This window comes from Lithobates pipiens, unplaced genomic scaffold, assembly GCF_037356315.1.
Source record: "Lithobates pipiens isolate NorthernLeopardFrog02 unplaced genomic scaffold, aLitPip1_a1.2 Scaffold_13, whole genome shotgun sequence".
Classification (NCBI taxonomy): Eukaryota; Metazoa; Chordata; class Amphibia; order Anura; family Ranidae; genus Lithobates; species Lithobates pipiens.
This window is the reverse complement of record NW_027507718.1, coordinates 155,267,476-155,292,309: the sequence shown is the minus strand read 5'-3', so window position 1 is coordinate 155,292,309 and position 24,834 is coordinate 155,267,476. Positions and strand designations below refer to the sequence as shown.

The 24,834-nt window shown below is 42.7% G+C and overlaps 1 protein-coding gene across 3 annotated transcripts in view; it reads right to left on the bottom strand.

Annotated features, from left to right (window-relative positions):
- Positions 1–24,834, bottom strand: part of SH3GL1 (SH3 domain containing GRB2 like 1, endophilin A2) — a 565,510-nt gene that overhangs the window by 205,757 nt on the left and 334,919 nt on the right. For 2 of the 3 annotated variants that reach the window (XM_077475737.1, XM_077475739.1), the window contains exon 6: positions 16,468–16,626. The exons of the other annotated variant lie outside the window; for it this stretch is intronic. In XM_077475737.1, the coding sequence (XP_077331863.1) occupies positions 16,468–16,626 (159 nt within the window). The remainder of the gene's footprint in view (positions 1–16,467; positions 16,627–24,834) is intronic. 3 annotated transcript variants of the gene reach the window in all.

Here is a 24,834-nt window from a genome sequence, read left to right as displayed (position 1 = left end):
AAGCCTCAAGCATCTGAGCATAGTGAGCTCTAACATTCTTTAAACTATAGGCTTAACAATGTGTCTAATCCACTTACAAATGGTGGAACAAGATGTAATTCTATTTTTTTTAGGATGCTTCAGAGCAGGATAAGAGAAAGGAAGGACAATATCCTGGTTTAAGTTAGAAGGCACCACAGGGAGAAAGGAGGCCCTTGGCCTCAATAAAACGTCATCCCTGTGTAACACAAAGAAGTGCTCCTTAACAGCATAAGGCCAGCAATTCAGAGACCCTTACTGTAGATTAAATCCACCTTGCACAATGGGTAGGGCAAGGGAATATCCCTAAAAGGTTAAAAAGATGTCTTTTATAGACCCAAGAAAACCAGGAGGATAGATGTGAGCTACATTATGCAAAAAGGCATTACTAGAGTGAAAGGCCAAAGTTCTCTGAAAAAGAATGGCCAAGGCTGAGAGTTGTCCCTTGATGGTACTCAAGGCCAGACGTTGGTCCAGACAAGACCGGAGGAAGGACAGAATACATCCCAAGAAGTGCTTTCAAAGATGCAAGTTCACCAGACAAAGGAGGACTTCCAGTTTTGATGATAAACTTTGCAAGAAGTTAACTTGCTAGCCTTTAAGGAAGGTAGAAAGGACAGAATCTGAGAGACCCCAGTACCTCAGGACCATTGCTTCAACAGCCATGCCATTAATGTCAATGCCCAAGAAGTAGGATAAACATCTTTCCTTGGGACATGAGGTCTGGGCAATATGGAAGGTCTCATCGAGTATGTCTATGTATTAAGTCCTCCTGTGCCAATTTGGATTGGTGCAAACACTGGAATGCCCTCCATCTCAATCCTGAAAAGAGGGTAGAAAGGCACAGATCAGACTGAGGGGTAGAGACAGTTCCCCAAACTAGTCTCTACTATGAAAAGAAGGACTCTCTCTGATAAAAAAAAATATACATATTAAAAGATAAAAACTTTATTTTATTTTACATATAAAAAAAGACAATACATGATTTCCAATAATCAATACACAACAAAATAAAATCAAGAAATGTTGATAGAGTTATGGAGATACTTAAAGTGGTTGTAAACCCTCCCCCACAACTTTGTCCCATGTAAAACAGCATAAAAAACCCTAATGAACACTGCTTACTTGTTTAGTATATTTGTAATCCTTTTTGTTCTTTGAAATGACGTCACTGAGCATGCCCAGATCTCCCCTGATTTACAGCACACTATGTGTGCTTATCTATCTGTTACTTAGTTTACTTAGTAAGGTTGAATAAAGTGATCAGGACTTATTAACTTATGTTATCAGGACTTCCTACGGCACACAACACTGAACTCCCAAGAGGCTGCATAATCACTCAGAGCTTCCTCCTACACACCATGTGACATCACATGGAGTGTAAAGCAGGGCATGGGACAGCATTACTGCAGTCTTATCAGCTGAAGCTGATAGGACTCACACAGGCAAACACTAGATAATTAGCACAAGTAAATACTATGGAATAAAACAAGTCAGCTATGACCAAGGAAGCAGGGTTACCATAGAAACATTGGATTGAGAAGGAGGCTTGGCTAACAGAACAGGAAGTGCTCAATGTAAGGGCAGAAATACACTCCACTGTGGACTCAGAAAACAATACTTAAGATGGCGCTGCCTAACCCCCGGAAACAAGTTTTTTAAAGTTTCTTTAAACAGTAATTTGGGCTGGATTAGAGTGGCTATATTTTGATAATTACTTATTGTAATGGACTAAATGAAAAGAAGCATCAGAGAGGGAGAGTTTACTTCCTCTTTAACCTCCCTGGCGGTATGATTCAATCTGGAATTAGGTGCTGAAAGCGGTACAATTATTTTGCATGGAAATCTGGCGTTTTATTTTGTAGTCCTGTAATTCTTAGGAATAACGCTCTTAAATCTCTTCAAACCAGAGTCTAGCAGACATCCCGGGTATGATAAAGTTTATAATATAATAAAGAATAATACAAATTATTCAATAATGTAATTAAATCCTAAAACACTGAAAAAGGGACACGTTTTGGTTGCTATGGACAATCTCCAAATTCCAGGCAGAAAAAACAGGATTTATAATATAAAAGTGCATGCAGGGCACTGGACAGACCACTAGGGACTAAGGGGTGTGTAATTTTTTAATGCAGTACTGTAATCTGTAAGATTACAGTGCTGTGTGTGTTGTGTCTTTTTACTTTTTTGAATTTGCCGCCGATCTCCGCCCCCGTGCGTCGTAACACTGCAGGGAACGGAGCTCGGTGGCATTCGGCACTGTGAATCGAGCGGAGGACAGCTCGATCACACAGCGCGGCGGACATCGCTGGATCCAGGGGACAAGGTAAGTAAGTCTCACTGTGTCCTCCCCTGCATTCAGCGAAGCGATCCCGTGTCTGGCTCGGGGTTACCGCTCCTGCTAGTAAATTCCCAACCCGCTAGGGGGGATTACCGCTAGGGGGGTTAATATGCTCCAAGGTTGGAGTCAAAAGTATGGAAAGTCCTCAGGGGACATGTATTCCTCTAAATGTTTCGCGGTCAATGACCCCTTCATCAGGAAGTAAATCTACAATAGAAGTAACAAATTATATAACACGAACACAATTTCCAAAAAAATGTTGTACTTAGGTGTAGTGAGACCACACGCATATAACTATTAGGTATGCAGTATTTTTATGAGGGGAAAGGACAAAAAGAGTGGATGCATAGCTGCTTACTCTAGAGTTCAAACGTAGACGCACAGCCAGAACACCACAGGGTTCCCCTTCGGAAGATATGGGGGATGATAAACCGGTATACAGGTGGATAATAAATCCTCTGCAGTAACTGAAATATGTACCGTATATACTCGAGTATAGGCCGACCCGAATATAAGCCGAGGCCCCCAATTTACCCCCAAAAAACTGGAAAACTTATTGACTCGTGTATAAGCCGAGGGTGAGACATGGCTGTCCATCCCTGTGTGTCCGTCCATCCCTGTGTGTGTGTCCGTCCATCCCTGTGTGTGTGTCCGTCCATCCATCCATCCCTGTGTGTGTGTCCATCCATCCATCCCTGTGTGTGTGTCCATCCATCCATCCATCCATCCCTGTGTGTGTGTCCATCCATCCATCCATCCCTGTGTGTGTGTCCATCCATCCATCCATCCCTGTGTGTGTGTCCATCCATCCATCCATCCCTGTGTGTGTGTGTCCATCCATCCATCCCTGTGTGTGTGTGTCCGTGCAGCCTTGTGTGTGTGTCCAGCCTACCTGTGTCCCGAGCCTGTGTCCCGAGCCTGTGTCCCGAGCCTCCGTCCCGAGCCTCCGTCCCGAGCCGCCGTCCCGAGCCGCCGTCCCGAGCCGCCGTCCCGAGCCGCCGTCCCGAGCCTCCTCCGTCCTTCCAGGATCGCCGCTCTTCTCGGCGGCCATTCTAAAATTCAAAAGCCGCGCCTCCGCCTTTGCCTGTGATAGGCGGAACACTGAATTTCCCAGCAGCCTGTGTTCCGCCTATCACGGACATCGTCTCATCCTCGTCCGTAGTACGAGGATGAGCGGATGTCCGTGATAGGCGGAACACTGACTGCTGGGAAATTCAGTGTTCCGCCTATCACAGGCGAAGGCGGAGGCGGAGGCGCGGCTTTTGAATTTTAGAATGTCCGCTGTCTGTCTGCTCGATACGCTGATCGAGCAGTCAGACAGCGGTGACTCGAGTATAAGCCGAGGGGGCACTTTCAGCCTCAAAAAAGAGGCTGAAAATCTCGGCTTATACTCGAGTATATACGGTATATAAAAAAATAGATATATTGCTAGATAGCTAATAAACCGAAAAGGGTAAAAAGAAGAAAGAAGAGGAGGGAAGGGTGGGGAGGCAAAGAGGGATAGAGTTGGAGGGCGGAAACGGAAGAATAGGGGAGGGAAGGAGAGGGAGAGGGAAAATGAAGGGGCAAATGAGAGGGAAGGAAAATGGAGGGTCGAAAAAAAAAGGAGAAGGAAGGGAGGCGACACGGAGAAGGGAAGGGAAAGGGAGGAAGGGGGGGGGAGAAGAGGAAAATGGGGAGGAAATAAAGGGGAAAGGAAGGTAGGAAAAAAGGGAAGAAGTGTACGTATGACCCCTTAATGATCCAAAAATCACCAGATACAACAATGCATCAGTGCAATAGTTGAACCATAAATTCGGATCTACAGATATAAATACACAAGGTTAAGTAAGGATAGGCAGCAGTAATATACTGCTGTCCTAGTATGTGGTAACATAAGAAAAGTGGAGGCCATGCGTCAAAATAAAAGCATACCCGGGATATTGAAAGACAGAGTATCCCCCCTTGGAACGGGCATCCACTGTGCTTACAAGCAGGCTGCAGCCTGCTCTCCAATCCGATTAACCTAAACACTCCACCGGAGGGCAGCGTGTGACGTTATCGGGTCTGGCTCCCCACACTGTGCATGTGCGCACCGGGCATGGTCAAGGTGTGGAGATAGCCCAAGACATCCTCTTTCCTGGGCTGTTCTATGCTCAGAGTGCATGGCCAGCCATATCTTGTTTTCCCCGGAGGATATGTGACTCCCCTGGTGGGGGCGTGCCTTTCTATGTCAGGTTGGGGACCGCCCTGCACTTGCGCCGACCACATCTTGGGCCATCTCCACCCTTTGGTCGTGTACACGAATCGTCACGCAGTGTGGGGAGCCAGACCCGACAACATCATACACTGCTCTCCGGCGGCGTGTTTACGTTAATCGGGTTGGGGAGCATATAAGCAGGCTGCAGCCTGCTTGTAAGCACACTGGATGCCCGCTCCAAGGGGGGATGCTCTATCAATATCTCAGATAAACTTTTATTTTGGTGCATGGCCTCCATTATTCTTTATGTTACCACATACTAGGACAGCTGTACATTGCTGTAGCCCATCCTTACTTACCCTTGTATATTTATATCTGTAGATGCAGATAAATGGTTCAGCTATCGCGCTGATACATTGTGGCATCTGGTGATATTTTTCAACCAACTTTCCTTTTCTCTGGATCATTAAGGAGTCAGAGTGTAAGTGACCCATTCTTTTTGCCCTTTCCCTTCATAAAATATTGCACACCTAATAGTTATATGCGTGTGGTCTCACAACACCTATGTACAACTATGTTTTTTGTAAATTGTGTTTACATTATATAATTTGTTACTTCTAATTTAGATTTATCCTCCTGATGAAGCTGTCATTGATGGCGAAAAATGTAGACGACCACATGTTTCGCGAGGACCTTCCATACTTTTGACTTCAACCTTGGAGCATATTAAGTATCTACATAACTGTACCAACATTTCTTGATTTTATATTGTTCTGTATTGATTATTGTAAATCATGCATTTTTTTAAATATGTAAAATAAAATAAGATTTTCATCTTTAATATGCACAGTATTTATCTACGTATAACATGCGCCGATGTAAAATGCCCACCCCAACTTTAGGAGGGAAGTTTAAGGAAAAAACTTTTAGGAGGGGAGTTTAAGGGAAAAAAAAAACGTACATTTTAAATGCCCATCAATGCAGCCTTATCAGTGTCCATCTGTAACCTTGCCCAAGTGTCCATCTGCAGCCTTACCCAAAATTGATGATTATTACTCCGTATTGTAAGCAACATAAACAAATTTGTGAAATCCTTAAAAAAATTTGGCCATTGCTTTCAGCAGATCTTGGGAACAAAAATATCAAACCATACCCCGTAATCACCTACAAGAGAGCAAAGTCTATAAAAGACTGCATATTGCACAGTCACCATAACATAGTGCCCACCCCAGTCTAGAAAACAAAACAGGGGCCTTTGCATGTGGTGGATGTGATGTATGTCATTTCATTATCAACAGCAGTGACATATCTCTCCTCAATGGACAAACCCACTCTATTGGACACAAGGTGACCTGTCAAACCCCCGAAGTGGTCTACATTATGCAATGCCGATGTGGTCATTACTACATCGGTAAAACAAAACGTCAATTTTTCAAAAGTATCCCCATTGCCAAAAGAAAGATGGAAACAGCTGTGAACACAGATGTGGGTTTGTACCACAACTTTGACCCCCAAATGATCTTATTTTCCGCCCTTGACCATCTACCTCTGAATAGTAGTGTGGCCCATGCCCTACTAGAGCTTGGGACCAGATGGATACATGGCCTCAAGGCCATGGTATACCCTAGCCTGAACGAGACTGTTAGTTTCAAACCTTTCCTGTAACCAAGCTGTCCAATGCTTCTTTTAACGGCCTACTTACTCAGCCCTAACCCTCTCTGCCATCATCTATCTTTCCCCTACCCCATATCCACCTTTTCCCCCTCCCCTCTCCATTTCCCTCCTCCCCTTCTTTCTATCCTGATCCCTGCCCCTTCCACCTTTTTTCCCCCTTTCCCCTCTGTACTGTTACTTGCTTTCTTTTTTCCCATCAATCTCTATATATCAATTTACAATCCTATACTTATTTAACAGTGCGTACTTTAGTGTACTACTTATTCATTGTTTATATCTAAATGTATCATCTATATTCATATACTTGTAAACTTTATTATATTATTATATAAATTAGCTTCCTTGGAATTACTCTATATTATGTATTGCAGTGGTTGTTGTTCGCCGCAACATTATCCAATTGCCTCTCCTTAATAGCCAACTGTGGTCCCCCTGTGCCCTGATGTATTTTGTTCTCATATTTAATTTCAACTCCAACCACAGACACAAGTGTGGCATACATACGTTTGCTGCCCCTCATATTAGTGCCCAGCGGGATTACTAGCCGAAATTTGTTTTAAATAAACAATTTTTTTTCTCACTTCTAATACCACCCACAGCCTCCTGAACGGAGGGAGGGTAGATGTGCACACACTGATTGGGGCACGTCAGCTCCTCTTTCATCTCCTCCATCTCCGCCTCCAGGCCACGGGATCTTATGGGAATCGTAGTTTCCAACTGAGTGGTCGATTCCCTGATGCTGAGCGTTCATGCCGCTCCACTTATACTTACGCATCACGTGATGCTGAATCTCACGTGCACGGTGTGCGCACATATAAATACACCCTATTTACCACTTCACACTGTCAGACACTGAAAGGGCTGCCATGCTGAGACATCTCCTTTCATGAGGTAAAATACATAACAAATACATAAAAAAAACGCTTTCTTTCATCCCATTTCTGAACCTTTACAAAGCTGCTGCCTTTGTCAATCCTGCTCCGACCACTATGTACCTTCTGTCTGGTTCATTACTTCACCTGTTGCCATCTGTGTTCCCAACTTCCCTCTTTTAAAGAGAAGTGGGGACAGACGATCTGTATACAGGAAATTTGGTCTGTTATATACAAGATGATCTTGTATACAATTGTATGAATTACATCATAGAGGACCCCTCTGATCATTTTAAATCCTTTGTTTTAGATTAATGCAGCATGCACTGTATTTATTTTTGATCCCCTTTTCACTATCTCTTAGTTTGGGATAGATATTCATTGCCTAAACTGCTTTTTAAACAGATAACATTCTGCAAATTCAGGCACCCTTGGCCCCTCTATGAACCTAGCTTGGTTAAATGTAAGTATGCCATGCCAAGTTACACCATCTACTTACCCAACACTACATTACTCCCCTATCTTTGTCTTACACCTTGCACTTGTTTTACATTCATGCACCTTCACCCATCCCCCCAATTGCCTTTCCCCACTCAACCTTTCTTCTCCCTCCCTTCTCTTTCTTCCCCTCTTCCCCCCCCCCCTACCCTTTTCCTTGATTTTCCCCTCCCCTGCTTCCTTGATTTTCCCCTTGTTCCCCTCCCCCCCTCCTCCCCCACTTCCCTCATTCCCACCTTTTCCTTCCTCATTCCCATCCCTTTATACCCCCCGATCTTCTTCCCTTCTCTATATGTTCCTTCCCTCCACCCTCCCTCCTCATTTCACTTCCCCACTTAATTTGCTCATTATATTTAAAATATCTCCCTGGACAGGTATTGGCTATTTAACCCTGTTCTGGGATCTTTTGGTTAGCTTACTATTTATGCCACCCAGTGTCCGTTCTCCATTTGGTGTACATCAGGTCACAGGTAAAAAGACTATCCTGTGTTGTGGCTGTTGAATATTAAGTGCTGCGACCAACAGTAGATTTATGATATTGTGCTTTGTATTATAAGTTTGTACTGTTTCTAACTGTACTTTGTTTTATGCAGTATCACATCTAACTGATCAAAAACATCCCCTGAGGCAGCTGTAAAAGGCGAAACATGTCAGGATAAGTCACTGTTGAGTGACCACTTCTTCCATCCACTGTTTAGATGTGTAAATTGTATCTGCATATTAAATGTACAGCCAATATTTTGAACTCGTCTTTCATGTAATAAATTTTTTTATTTTTATCTTTTGGAGTATTGTAACTTTTTTGCTTGGCACCCTTAAAATCCCACCAAAAAACTTGTCTACTCATCATTTTTAAATGTTGCACCCAAAATAGACAGAGCCGGATGTCCTGTGTACTCTCGCAGTCCTGCCCAGTCTTGCTCCTTGGCCGGGCTCCTATGATGGACAACACTGGTCCAATAGCAGGACGTAAATTCTAGGAGGTGGGACTGGGCTTCACTGTGAGCGGAGCAGAGTCTAGCCGAGTACATAGTACACTTGGCTCTGCTATTTCGGCGGCGCTCGTCCCTCCTTCCCCTCCAAGGCAGCGGTTCGGTGTATAACACGCACCCACATTTTTCCCCTGATTTTAAGGGGAAAAAAGTGTGCGTTATATGTCGATAAATATGGTATATTGTCTTATTGGTACCAAGATAGTCCTTATTTTCATAGTGGAGACTAGTTTAGGGAACTCTATCTTCCAATTTACAATTCACTAGGGTGATGGTACGTTATTATAATTTTATTTTACCCCTTTTGAAAATTATAACTCTCTGAGGCTTACTCTCCCAACATTACATATCATACTGAAATGATCCTATGAAGCCAACAGAATTTGCAGTGCAAAGGTCTGAAGAATTGGGGGTCCCTGGACCTGACAAGAAACCCAACCAGTTTGTCATAATGTCAGAAGATCAAAATCCAGCTTCCCAAACCTGGGACAGAGGGAGTGAAAGACCTCCAGATCCAAACAATGGGAGGGTCAACCTGGCAGTGTTCCAAGCCTGGAATGGGCCAGATGATGAATTTCTTTTCAAGAGAGGATAAACTCCATGTCTTTTTGAGCAGTGGGACTCCTGGTGCCTCTTTGATGTAGGCCACCGCTGTGGCATTTACTTAGTGGACACTGGGTGAAGAGGAGATAAGTATTAAAGGGACAACTGAATCAACTTGAATTTTAGAATGTAGATGGGAAGACCAGCTTTATTCAACAACCATGTTCCCTGCACCAAGAGAGTGCCCAGGACTGACAGGCTGGCATCCTCATGATTGAAGTGGGAAAGTCTTTACTAACTCCAGTGGTGGTTTGTAAATCCATCACGCTAAGGAGAGTCTGGTTGTGCAGACACACCAAACGGTCCAACAACCAAATCTATTTGTACCACTTTGCCAGAATGTGAGTTGCAATGGTCTGGAGTGAAATTGGATGTGTGCTACAGCCTCGAAAGAAGTACCATGATACCCAAAACACTCATGCAGGCAAGAACCGAGCCTGGAGAGTTTAGTCATGGGAGCAACAAGACTGAAGTTTGTATTGGGATAAGAAGATCCTGGATAGGAACAAGTCCAAAGACAAGCCTAAATACCCTATCTGTGAGATGGGTCCAGTAATGACTTCCTCAGACTGAGGATCTTCACCAAAATCATCGACAGCACCTTGATGAAACCACAAGAGATTGGAGACAAACCAATAATACGCAGATAGCGTTGGTGTTGCAGAAAAATGGGAACAGGCATCTTAGATGTCTGGAAGCTAGAAAATCCCAGAAGGATGGAGACAATTACCGACCTGGCATTTTCCATGCAAGACCCCTTTCACATTGACAGTTGTGCCGTTAAAGCCAGTGACTGAGAAGCAGAGTCTAGTACCAGGCCTTGAGGCAAAAAGTCCACCCAGCAAGGGATTTGCCACAGAACATCTTTGACCAGAAGATCCAGGTCATGATGTAATTAGACATACCCTCTTGAAGGATGCAAGGCAGAATTTCTCACTGGTGACAAGACAACTGCATATGCTGGCAGGTCCTTGAAATGGCCTTGGAAATTAAATTTTCCACCTTGCAGCTGAGATGGGATGCTATCAGGTCCATGTTTTGTGTTTCCCAGTGGTGACAGATCTGTTAGATAATTTCTTGGTAAAGGGATCACTGAACTGAGTCTAGGTAGAGCGGAGAACCTCTGGGGCAATTAGGGGGTAAACTTCTGGGGGAATTGAGGATGGAAATTGATCTGAGGGTCCCAGAAGATCACACACTCAGCAATAGCATGCAATGCCAAGCTGCAGCAAGCAAGGCTAGCAGATTAGCATGCATTAAACAGGGTATTAATTTGAGATAAAAATATAATTCTACCACTGGAAAGAATCCAGAGAAGGGCTGGTTATTGGGAAAGACTGCAAAAACAAAAAAACTTGTTCTACCGGAAGAAAAAGCACTTAAGAAGGGTTATTATTGCAATATACTAATTTTTAAATTGTGACTCTAGCATTGGGAAAAACGATTTACTCTATGGTCTTTAAAGGAGACGTGGTCACATGCAGCCATGGACAAGAAGTGGTTAAATCTTAAACTGCATAAGGGGTTCTTTTATGTTACAGTAGTATGGATGTGGAACATCAGGATGTATTGAACAAACACAATGTGCAGGGATGTGTAAAATGGTAGTGACATGAACACATACACACACACAAGCTAACACACACAAACTGGACCAGTGTCTTTATTCAGCTTTTTTGAAATATGTAACTATGTATTGACAATTTAGAAAACAGGCTTGCCATCTGTTCATCCCCAGAATGTCCGCCAACTGTTCACCCACTTAAAGATGAGTTCCAATTCTCGGGCTGCCATGGTGATTCATGTATGGCACCATCAAGGCATTTTCTCACCTCCAAGTGAGAGGTCCAGTATAGCAGAGACATTCTAATGACATGCATTTCAAGCAGGTTGGTGGCCATTCTGGTTTCCTCTGGGGATAAAATGATCTTGCAGTTAAAGATTGCCAAAGTTGCCTCTCTAACCATAGAGGCCTGTGTCCAAAGTTGGAATCTGTGGCAGGGCAGAATGGATTTGCCCAATGTCCGGTGGCCACTGACCAGAGCCACTAAAGGATAACATGGCCTATGGTTGAGACAGATTCTCCTTGTCCAGGGAGTGAAAGCACCAGTACCACTTGGACAACGTCTCCTGCTGAAGAGTCCAGGTATGAAACCTGCGAAAAGGCAACCACCATGAAGGATCAGACTCAGTCTCAGAACCCATATGCAGATGTGAATAGAAAAACAGCTGCATCTGAAACTGGGAGTACAAGGGCAGTGAGCTTTTCCTTAAAGCGGGGGTCTGCCCACTCCTGCAAAAATTAAAAGCCAGCAGCTACACATACGGCAGCTGCTGAATTTTAATAGGACACTTACCTATCCTAGAGTCCAGCGATGTCAGCACCGCAGCTGATATTTCCATCAGCTGTCGGGTGCTGCCGCCGCTATTGCTGGAAAGGGAACCTGGTAGTGAAGAATTATGGGCTTCACGCCGGGTCCCTACTCTGCATGCATGAGGCACCGCAGTGCTCTCCTACTGGTCTGGCGGGGAGGGAAGGAGGGGGGGAGCTGAGCTGCTGACATAATGCACCGCAGCCTGGTCTCTCAGGTATCCGCCCCCCCCCCCCCCCGAAAGGTGCCAAATCAGTTACGACAAGCCAAAAGATGGCTAGCACTTACTGTACTTTGGATGCGAAGATCAATAAAATCATGAGGGCATGGACCACTTGTCCAGCATTGTATGGTTATGATAAAGATTTTGCTATAAAAACAAAACCTTAGCAACAGCTTTGGATCGGAGGGGGGGGGGGGGGGGCTATATGCCCCTGTGCACTACTTTCTTTTCCCCAACTTTGTTTTCTTCTTTTCTCCTCTAAGTTTTTTTTTTTTCTCAACACTTTGGGAAGACTCCTTTGGAAGCATGAGTATGCAGAAGATTGAGGTTTGTAGGGTATGCGGCCTGTGGCCAGAGGGGCTCAGAGTTGCTGAGCTACTTGGAGTTTGCGCATGGCTGCCCTGAGTAATATATCTTCTTACGCTACCATGATGATAAGTCTGTTTATTGTAGATGGGTAATGAGTCCTTCCTAATATGCTGTGGTTGATCAGGCAGGCAAAACGTTGGACCAATAATTTCAATTAGCATTTTTCAGACATGATGATAGCCTGGATCTTTTGCTTCTCATTGTATACACTAGGAATGCCATTATCATTCTATTTGTAAACTTTTTTTATTGTTACAAAAAGTAGATGTTATGTGATGCTGCAGTATGTGTAATGGCACTTGTAATCTCTGTCTACTTTTGTAATCTTTGAACATTACTGGAAAAAAAAACACACAAAAAGATAAACAAAACCAACAAGCTCGCACGTAACAAAAAGCTACTGTTAAAGTTGGTGTAAACCTCAGTCATGGAATTTGAACTAAGCACATTTATATGTAGTGTTTACTCATCTTTCTCCAAAGCTCTAAGTGTGGTGTCTCTCTGGTGCTTTGTTCCTCTGTTATCAGCATGAGTCACCTGGAGTTTCCCCCCTGAAGCATGAGATACATTTGTGTTGGGGAAGAAGGGGGAGTAAGTGCTCAGAATGGAGCTCGTCATTTCACAACACAGTTCTTCTGCTGTGTGGAGGGGGTGTTATTTTCCTTTAATCCGCTCTCTCACACACTGTAACTGCAGTCTCTCCACCCTCTGCTCTGTGCTTCTGACAGATGAAGGAATATTTTTACATGAGGGGGGTGTAGAGAGCAGAAGACTGCAGATAAACAAGTAAAACCTATGTAGGAGGCTTTGTTTAATCTCTGTGTATCATCTGAGGATGTTAATTTCACTCGGTATACAGTGTATCCGGAAAGTTTTCCCAGCGAATTACTTTTTCCACATTTTGTTATGGCACAGCCTTATTCTAAAATTGTAATTCATTATTTTATTCAAAATTCTACAGACATTACCCCATAATGACAACATGAAAGAAGATAGTTTTAAATCTTTGCAAATTTATTAAAAAAAAAAAAAATTAAAACATGTACATAAGAATTCACAGCCTTTGCCATGACACTCTAAATTGAGCTCAGGTGCATCTTGTTTCCATTGATTATCCTTGAGATGTTTCTGCAACTTGATTTGAGTCCACCGGTGATAAATTCAGTTGATTGGATAGGATTTGGAAAGGCGCACACCTGTCTTTATAAGGTCCCACAGGTAACAGTACAGACAGGACTGTATCGAGGCATAGATCTGGGGAAGGGTACAGGAAAATGTCTGCAGCATTGAACATTCCAATAAGCACAGTGGCCTCCATCATCCATAAATGGAAGAATTTTGGGACCACCAGGACTCTCCCTAGAACAGGCCACCTGGCCAAACTGAGCGATCGGGGGAAAAGGGCCATAGTCAGGGAGGTGACCAAGAACCCGCTGGTCACTATGACAGAGCTCCAGCGTTTCACTGTGGAGAGAGGAGAACCTTCCAGAAGAACAACCAGCTCTGCGGCACTCCACCATTCAGGCCTGTATGGTAGAGTGGCAAGACAGAAGTTACTCCTCGGTAAAAGGCACATGACAGCCCATCCGGAGTTTGTCAAAAGGAACCTAAAGGACTCAGACCACGAGAAACAATATTCTCTGATTAAAAAAAAGATTGAACTCTTTGGCAAGCGCCATGTCTTGAGAAAAACAGGCACCCATCATTACCTGGCTAATACCATCCCTACAGTAAAGCATGGTGGTGGCCACATCATGCTGTGGGGATGTTGTCAGGGGCAGGTACTGGGAGACTAGTCAGAATGAGTGGTCCTGCCAGAGCCCAGACTTGAACCCGATTGAACATCTCTGGAGAGATCTGAAAATGGCTGTGCACCGACGACTTCCATTCAATCTGAAGGAGCTTGAGAGGTCCTGCAAGGGAGAACCTGCCCAAAAATAGGTGTGCCAAGCTTGTAGCATCACACCCAAAAAGACTTGCGGCTGTAATTGGTGTCAAAGGTGCTTCAACAAAGTATTGAGCAAAGGCTGGTAATACTTATGTACTTTTTTCTTATGTGATTTTTTTATTTTTATGTTTTATAAATTTGCTACGATTTCAAACAAACTTCTTTTACATTGTCATTCAGGGGTATTGTTTGTAGCATTTTTAAGAAAATTATGAATTGAATCCATTTTGGAATAAGGCTGTAACATAAAATGTGGAAAAAGTGTAGCGCTGTGAATACTTTCCAGATGCACTGTATGTGAGGATTTACAACCACTTTAAGTGTATGTCTCTGCAATACATGGCCATTTCCTTCGGTTTTGTACTTTTAGAGACCCTGCAAGTACAGGACAATACCCATTTAATTTAAAGAAATTTGTGATGTCTGTCCAGTTTTCTAGGCTACTCTGACCTATAGTAATAGAGTTGGATATGATCTGACATCATTGGTGTGCCATTTTTACTGTTTTCCTACTTAGACCAAACTACTCTCCGTGCTTCCCAACATAAACACTAATCACAGGTAATAGAAAACAAGGGATGTCTCAAACAAGTGGAGACAGAAAAAAGTGGGGCTTATTGAAAAACAATCCACATAACAAATCTCCAACTATCACAAAAATATGAATAAGTTTATTAATTGGTATATACAAAACATGTATAAAAAAAATGTGATAAAAACCACATAGCAGACTAGACCCGATATATATATTACCGACTAGTCCACATGGGCTAGTACTAGACAACCACAGACAAGTATGGGGGGACAAAACAACATATAACACAAATAGCACAAAAACGTCTGGATGCCAAAAGAAATTGGTGTCAGTTTAACCCGCCGTCAATCAAATATACAGCAATTGTTGGGTATGGCAAGGTTGACTGTCACCAATTTCCCCTGGGTGCCAGTGAGGGGGAATAAAAACCTAGACCAGGAATCAGGATGTAACACTAAATGCCTTAGTTGTCAAAATAGACTATAATAAGGACTATGCCTATATGGTATGCACATCCACTATAGAAAGCAAGAGTGAGCCGAATATTCTGTGAAACATAAACAAATAGCTTCATCCATAGATATGAATACATAGCACCATTACTGGGACTGTAAAAAAAGGCTGGCGATAAATCCAAACTTCTCTTTGCAAAGGGTATCAACCTAGTAGTGCAATAGAGAAAAGGTATCCATCTAGCAGGGAGCAAGATCATACAGTCTCCTGGTGTCTTACAGTCATGTCACAAAAAATGTACAAAAACGAAGAAGTGGCTTAGATAAGCTGTGAAACTTCTTTAATATTAGGCCCCGTGCACATATCACGTTGTAGGAACATAGGTTCCCACACACAATCTTAAAAGTGCAATTCACACGTTTCTGTGTATCACACATAGGGCAGCTTATTCACTTGAATAGGTCACCCTATGCACATTTGTTACACAAGTTTTGTCACACAAAGTTGCACTACGTCGGGGTACCATAGGAATAGCACTGTGCTTTGCCACAATTTTGAATCGCGGGCAGAATCTTGCCGATTCTGCATGCAATTCCTAGTTGCCTGAATGTGAATGGGGTCTTAAAGAGCAACTCCAGTGGAATGTGACTTATGGCCCGTGCACATGATCCAAAAATCGGACAGATCATCTGTGTTTTTTAGCATGCTAATCGCATATCGAAAATGCAGAGGTTACTAAAGTTACGAAAATTCTTGCACAACAGAATAAAAAAAATCAGAAGTGATGTAATGTGTTTTAGTGTACTTCGGACGACAAATGTACTGATTAAACGAAAATCGTCCGATCTGGTATCATACGAGAAAAATGTTTGTGCATGTCCAAATGGATATCATCAGGTGAACTGTCGTGATTGGGTTTCGAAATCTCTGTACTAACTATCCGATTATCGTACGATCATTTAAAAAGCAGTATTTTTCGTCTGATTTTTGGATCGTGTGTAAGAGCCATTACTGCTACTAGCTATACCATGATCTGGAAAAATAACTCACAGACATTTAATGTAAGCCAACCATTCTCTAGTGCCACGATAAAAACTAGGAGGGCTAATTACTTTCCCTGAGATAACATGGGAAATGTTCGCAAGATTGGATAGCTTTAGATTTCTAACTTCAAGGTTTTTTTTTTTTTTTTTGTACTTATCGAACAGATATAACCAAATGCTTTCCATGTTATATTTAACAGATCAAAAACGGAGCAAATAAGAGAAGTCCCTTGTTATAGATTACATGCACTTTAAACGTGACAGATTTTCACATTAAATAATACATATGCTAACCATAATAATCATGCTAAATAAATAATTATTATGCTAACCATAATACATACATCAGTATCCAGGAGGTTGAGCATGCTTGTCTCTGCTACATCTTTATACTCAACAAACTTTTCCCAAGCTTGTCGCAGCTCCTCATCTGGTATTTTCCCCTGACGCTTTTTTTTGTAGTCATAATCCAACCTACGACCTTCAAGTTTCTTCAGGTGATGCTGGGAAAATGGAGACAATTTTACAATTAAAGAGGGCTTTCAGGTTCTGGCGAACGACCTGCAAATTAGTTTCTATCCCCAAAATAAAATGTCTGTCTGCACGTAATCCCCTTTCCGAACATCTGCAATTCACAGGTGCAATGACAGTTGTTCAATGGAGTAATTTCTCATTATAACACAAATCTCATCTCTCCCTGTTCTTGGAGTGACCTCACCTCTTGCAAATGCCACCACAAAATAAAAATAGTGCAACACATTAACATTAAATTACATATTTCTATACACATTTTTGTTAAAGTGATTGTAAAGTCTCAGCTCATATAACTAGCTAACTGAGTTTGAGTGACAGCACAGGGAGCCAATGGCACTGCTGCTGTCTCAGCCAATCCGAAGGGACAGTCCCAGATGACCGAGGCATTCGTGGACATCGTTGGATTGAGATGGGGCTCAGGTAAGTATTAGGGAGGCTGATGCACACAGAAGGCTTTTTATCTTAATGCATAGAATGCATTAAGATAAAAAACCTTCTGACTTTACAACCCCTTTAAAGCAGTATTAACCACTTCAGGCCCGGGAGGGTTTTACCCACTTCCTGACTAGGCCATTTTTTGCGATACGGCACTGCATCAATTTAATTGACAATTGCGCAGTCGTGCGGCACTGTACCCCAATAAAATGTCTTTCCCACAAATAGAGCTTTCTTTTGGTGGTATTTGATCATCACCTCTGCGGTTTTTAATTTTTGTGCTATAAACAAAAAAAGACCAACAATTTGGAAAAAACAATATATTTAACTTTTTGCTATAATACATGAAAAAAAAAATCTACATCAATTTAGGCCAATATGCATTCTGCTACATATTTTTGGTAAAAAAAAATCCCAATAAGCATATATTGATTGGTTCGCACACAAGTTATAGCGCCTACAAAATAGGGGATTGATTTAGGGACTTCTAATTTTTTTCTATTGTTTTTACTGGTAATGGTGGCGAACTGTGATTTTTTAGCGGGACTACGACTTTGTGGCAGACAAATCTGACCCTAAGGGACACTTTTTGGGGACCAGTGACACCAATACAGTGATCAGTGATAAAATAAAAATAAAAACCGGTGTTCTGCCATGGACAGGGTACCTTGCCTGTTCAAAGACTCACGGAAAAGGATGTTTGCCAGTTGCAGTGATGTCTTTTAAGCCTTTTAGCCATTACTCGTGGATTCTTCTTTACCTCACTGTGGATTCTGCAGCATGCTTTGGGAGTCATCTTAGCTGGGCTCCCACTTCTAATAAGAGTAGGCACAGTGCTATTTGCCTGTCGACTATTGGATGCCTAAACACTTTGAGGTTGCTTTGAATCCCTTTCTAGTCTTCTGCAGATCAACTACTCTTGATCCTATGTCTTCAGAGAGCTTCTTTTTGAAGGCATGGTTCACATCAGCTAATGCATCTTATGAACAGCAACCTTAAATTGTTTAAGACTCAGTTCACACTACCGTGACTTGGGATCGGACTTATGAGACCTCAAGTCGCGCAACATGTAAAATCCCATGTTAGTCAATGAGAGCTGTCTTAATTAGCAATACTGACGTTGCTCCGACTTTAGAAAGGTTTCCTGTACCACTTCAAGCTGACCTCTATCTGACTTTTGTCCATAGACTTTAATGGAAGTTGCTTCCAAGTTGGATCCTTATATATATTAAGGTGATTTGGATATGACATTACAAGAAGATTACCCAGGCTTTCCCTGAAAGGGACTTCAAATTTGTATCAAGTCATACTGAAGCTGCTAGCAAATTGTCAGGAAGTTGCAGGTTGTGGCAGTGTGAACTGAGCCTATGTGTCTTATCAAAGTAGATCTAAACCACACCTCCAAACTCATTTTATTAATTGGACTCCAGGTGGGTAAACTAGGGTCTTCAATTAGGTTTTGTTGAATTAGTTGGGGGTTCACTTACTTTTTTTCCCAGCACTGTGAATGTTTAATGGGTGAGTTCAATAAAGACATGAGAAATTAGAAATTTTTGCATGTTGTCATCAGGCTAAAAGAAAAGTGTGGCAAATAAAAAAAAAAACAAAAAAAAAAAAGCAAACTTACATACTCACCTACAGTAGCTGGTTGCAGCATCGATACAATGCTGCAGCTGTCCCCCTGCCAGCTCTTCACAGAAAACCGAGTGTTCAAGGACCGCTGATCACTTAGTTCTTGGGTCCATTCTGAGCACAGAGAGGTAACTGTCACCGCTTTGTGCTCTGCTCCTCCAGTTCCAGATTGTGGAGCGATAAATAGAGAAAAAGAATTGCAAAAAAAATATTGAGTAACACGGTGTATGTTACCCTAAATATTTGTTTTGCTATTTTTTTTAACATGGAGAAATGTGTATGTACTGAAGAGTTGTGTGAAATACATTTTTAGATATCATGGAAAAGACCTTACAACAAAGTGATCCTACAATAAAGCTTCATTGTTCAAGCATTCTCCCTGTTATAGGGGGGAGAATTATAGGGGTCTGATAATGTTGAGTATATATATATATATATATAGAGAGAGAGAGTGAGAGAGAGAGACTATCACTTTAAGAATTTGTAATGCACTTGCTTGTCTCTTTTTAGACACAAAGTTGTCAGTCTATGATGACCTTCACCGCCAGATAAAAAGCAAGTCTACTCCCTTTCTGCTCTGAGAATGGACTTTCTTACCCAACTAGATTTATCCAAAACTGCCATGGCGGCGTCCATGTTTCGTTTCAGTTTCTATCGGTCACATGACATTAACACCTATTTAACTGTTTGTTATTAAGATATGGACACTGATTGTACCAATTATACAGTCACAACTAGATTACAGCCTAAAACACACCTAGATGTTATGCATATTCATAAGTATAAATTGTTTAACTTGATGTTTGTAAGACAGAGATACTTCTTTCTTCATTTGGCTCAGCAGAGCTGAATATCTGTGTGTTGTACCTTTCCACTGCAGTGCATGAAATAAAATTGCACCTTCTCTCGATTTGGATCTACTATCTCATCTGGTCTTGTTTGAAGACTCCCTAAACTGATTTAACAGAATGGTGCCTGTGACTCGACTCCAGTTCAGTGGACTCCCAATCAGAGAGACACGAAACCCATGGTGGGAAAACCAGTGGCCACGGTAAGAAGCCTTTGTTTATACTTATTCTGCCTGCCATGGCAAGTAGTCATTGGTATCTGAAGTCTATTGGCTTGGAGGTGACGACCCACAAATTGTAGTAGAGACTCAGAGTGAGGACTCTGGAGCACGGTACTCTCATGGATCTCTCAAGGGGAGAGAGGTAGAAGTGGGCAAGAGTATTCCTTTGACAGAAATGATAGCTATAGACAGTGGTTAAGAAATTACACCAAGACCATTATAGGGTGGACTAAAAATAGATCAGATCCAATACCAGTAGGCGCTTATGATTAATGTGTCTCTGTGTGTGTTAATCCCTTCCCGACCGGCGCAGGATGATGTACATCAGCAGAATGGCACAGGCAAGCAAATCGGCGTACAGATACATCCATTTGAAATTGCCGCCCTGCCATCTCGTGCGCGCCGGTCGGGACCCCCGTGAGCCCGATCGCAGGTTCTGCAGACTCTATCGCCACGGGGATACCCGCGATCGTCTCACGGGGAGGAAGAACGGGGAGATGTAGAATTAAACAGCATCTCCCCGTTCTGCCTAGCAACAAGTGACGCTGATCTCTGCACCCTGTGATAACACACAGCCACGCCCACCACAGTTAGCAAGACGCCCCTAGGACACACTTAAAGAGGGATTCCACCAAAAAAAAAAAATATTTAAAGCCAGCAGCTATAAATACTACAGCTGCTGACTTTTAATAAATGGACACTCACCTGTCCCGGGTTCCAGCGATGCCGGCAGCCGAGGCCGATCGATCGGCCCTCGGCTGCTGTCAGCCACCATTCTAGGTGAGGGAATCAGGAAGTGAAGCGAATCGGCTTCACTTCCCGGTTCCCTACTGTGCATGCGCGAGCCGCGCCATAGGAAATCTCCGCGCTGTCACTGGGACCCGTGTGTGTCCCAGCAGACAGCGCGGCAGGGCAGGAAATGGCGTAGACTCCCACGGGAGTCTATGCCCGGAAGTGGGTGAAAATACCTGTCTTTGACAGGTATCTCCACCCCCCTCCCCCCTGAAAGGTGTCAATTGTGACACCGGAGGGGGGGGAGGGATCCGATCAGCGGAGGTTCCACTTTAGGGTGGAATCCCGCTTTAACCCCTACACTGCCACCCCCTGGTTAGCCCCTTCACTGCCAGTGTCATTTACACAGGAATCAGTGCATTTGTATAGCACTGATTGCTGTATAAATGACAATGGTCCCAAAAATGTGTCAAAAACGTCCGATGTGTCTGCCATAATGTCGCAGTCACAATAAAAATCGCTGATCGCTGCCATTACTAGTAAAAAAAAAATATTAATGAAAATGCAATAAAACTATCCCCTAATTTGTAAACGCTATATATTTTGCGCAAGCCAATCAAACGCTTATTGCGATTTTTTTTTACCAAAAATATGGCAAATGCCAAAAATATGTAGAAGAATACGTATCGACCTAAACCGAGGAAAAACATTTTTTTTTTAAATATATTTTTGGGGGATATTTATTATAGCAAAAAGTAAAAAATAATGCGTTTATTTCAAAATGTACATTTTTTCTTGTTTATAGCGCAATACCACCAAAAGAAAGCTCTATTTGTGGGAAAAAAAAGGACGTAAATTTTGTTTGGGCGCCATGTTGCACGACCACGCAATTGTCAGTTAAAGCGATGCAGCGCCGAATCTCAAAAAGTGTACTGGTCATAAGCCAGCAAAGTGGTCCGGTCTGAAAGTGGTGAATTTCCATGGCAGATTTACAGAGTTGGATGAGGGGGTTACATGTGTACAATATTGGATTTTTGAAAGTATGCAACATGATGGAATTTTAAATAGTTATGAGCCTGTCAGGTTTTTTTTAAACGCATATTGCTGATGGGTCTAGCAAAAGAGAATTAGACCAGGCAATGCAAATCTAAATTTTTAAGAAATGGAAAGAGATGTGAACGAAACCTATTTGAGATAGTTGAAGTAGAAAGATAATGCCAAGTATGGGTGATTTGTAAAATCCGGAGATGAAAAGCATGCTCATTTTTGCAGATTCCTCACCCCTCCCTTCATGTCTGTGTGTCTCTGCATAGGAGAGATAGAGAGACAGGTTCCAGCATCCCCCTTTCCACCCCTTTCCTCTGACAAATCTTGTGTGAGATACTGTCTGTAAAATGTAGGATAATGTGTTCGTTTTTGACCAGCTATGAGATGACTAGTATAAACGTGATTTTCAAACGTGGGTGATATACAAGACCAAGGGAAATGTCTAATTATGTTGTAGATATAAAATCCTAGTTGAAATGGTTAGTTTTTGCTATATAACTCTAGGATTATTTTAAACCAGGGAGAAAATCAAGCGGAATTCGGCTCACGATACAGAGGGTATCCTGTTTGCATAATTACTAATATAAGACAAGGAGGTGTACAACCACCAATAATTACAAGTACTAGTTACCACACCTTTTTTCCAGGAGAGAAGCATGATATATACCCAGGTCCGATGACCTATGAAAAGTGACCTTGGCGTTGAATCAAGGTTGAAATAGTAATCAAAAGGGCGGGACAAATGAAGTCAAACCATAAGGTTGAAACTATGAAGGAATATCAATAGTTCTCCAGATCTGCATTGGGAAACTGTAGACAAGTGTATGATAGTATGTTGAAGTAGAAAATTACTGTGATGAAAGGGGGAGCCTTGCTGGGTAACAGTGGTCAAGAGGAGGTGTACAAGTAGAATGGTGTATGTGTTTAAATGTCCAATAAGGTGATGTGTGGCTTGCTGGAACCATAAATAGGTGAACACAGTCCTCCCAAACCTCCCTCTCACTATACCAATCAGAGTCCATTTGAGACTCGCTCTCAAACCCCAAATGCAATCCCCTCCCCACGAGGAACATCCAGGCTTTAAATGGATGCCAGAACACGTGTCTGTGTGTGTCACTTCTGCTTCAGAATGCATGTCACGGCCCCTCATGCGTCATGACGTCACTGCGTCAATGTACTAGACAGTCTCTTTTCCACACATCATAAAAGAGGAAGGGGAGGGTTGAGTGTGGAAGATATGGAACAATACACTGCTGATACTTCCTTGATGCATTTTAATCTCACCCTAGAGGAATATTTGGAGTAAGCAGCACAAAATAAGGTAAAGTCCACATATTGAACTCCATAGAAAAAAATAACAGTATAACCACAACATGGCGATAGGGACCCTTTCTTATATGATTGACATCCACAGAAAGATTATATATGCATATACTGCAATCACATTGTACACAATTTAAGTTCCGAGAGAAAAACAAAACAAAAAAACCTACATATGAACATTTTAATTCTAAATTAATAAATTAAGGCGATTCAGTTCGCATTGTGCGCTATATAAGTATTTCATTCATTCATTCAATGGTTCATTGTAGCCGCCTAGGTGGAACTAAATGGACCATGGTCAAAGAATCATCTAAGTAAAGGGATAAAACTTAAACTATCATTCAAGACAGGGGGCTTAGTAGTCTCCAACTCCCATATCCAATGTGATTCACGTTGGAAAACAATTTGGTCAAAGTTGGCCCCCTTTCTGTCCTGGGGGACCACCTCTAAGACTCAACATTCGAGACAACGGGGGTCCCTATCACGTTGAAGGTATACATGTCTAGCTATGGGGACCCTCAGATGGTATGCATCGATTTCATAAATGTGTTCCAAGAACTGCTTACATATGGGTCTGATGATCTTATCCACATAAATGGAGCCACAGGTGCACACAATGACATAAATTACCCCCATAGTGTCACAATTGGCCCTCTGTCTGCACATGAGACACCTCCTTGCTGGTAACTGTAATTAGTCACCCTCTATAACATAGGGGTAAAAGTTGCAGCTGCGACAGCGGGCCATACCTCCATGTAAAATGTAACGTGGGGGGTCCAAGAAATGTCACTATGTACCAAGAGATATTTGAGGAAACGGGCCTGTCTGTATACCAACTGAGGATCCCGAGAGACAATTTTGCCCACTGAATAATCCTCCTTCAATAGGTGCCAGTGTGTTGAGCAGATATCCTCAACTTCAACTTTGCTGGCCTGTTGGGTATACACTGTATACTAAATCTTGTGGTTGCCTGTCCCTGGTCCTGTCCCCCCCCCCCCCCCTTTGAAAAATTAGGGATTTCCTGTCACTGTCATTTGCTCTATGATAGGCCTTATTAAGCCATTTTTGGCTGCACCCCCTTGTCAGGAAAAGTTCCATCCTCTGGTAACATCCGTCATTTGGCATGCAGTACTGAGATCCACCAGCAGGTGTCTCCTGGCAGTTTGGAACTGTCTGGAGAGCTTTTCCCTGCTGATGTTATGTCATCTTTGGGCTGCAGTACTGGCGTCCACAGCAGATGGATCCTGGCAGTGTGGAGCAGACAGCACCTCCTACAATCAGGTGTCACTTACAGGCATAGACTTACCCGACAAGCACCCACGCGCTTGCCTTGGTTTCGTCCTTGCACCCTGACCCCGATTCTGATCCTGAACCTGTTCCTGTGCCCTGAATCTGTGACTTGTGTATCTGATCCTGTCTCCCTGTCCCGATTCCTATCTTGTCCCACCTGTTACCTTGCATCCCTGCCTGCAGTCTGATCCGTCCATCCTCTCCCTGTCCTGTGTTCCTTACCCCATCTGCTGATCTCCCCGTGTATGACCTTGGCCTGGCTTACGTTTATGTTTCTGTAACATCCCCTGTCCATCTGCTGTGTATGACCCTGGCCTGGCTATTGTTTATGATTCTGGTACTTCCCATTTATTGTACTTATCTGTCTGTTATTTGTGGGTATCTGTCTGTTGGTTGGTTATTGCACTGTGTCATATTGAAGGTGGTTGTACTTATATTATTCACTTACTTTAATAAATTATTTATTTCACTTACATGTGTTTGGTGTTCCTCTGTAGCTAACTATGCAGTTCTGGTCACACCTGGTACAAGACAGTATACCAAGGCCATCCCTGACCAGAAGTGGCTACACAGAGGAACTATCTTGGTTCAGGTTGCTTGCTGCAATGAATTCGGATGTGATTCGTTATTATACTCTGCCAGACACTAA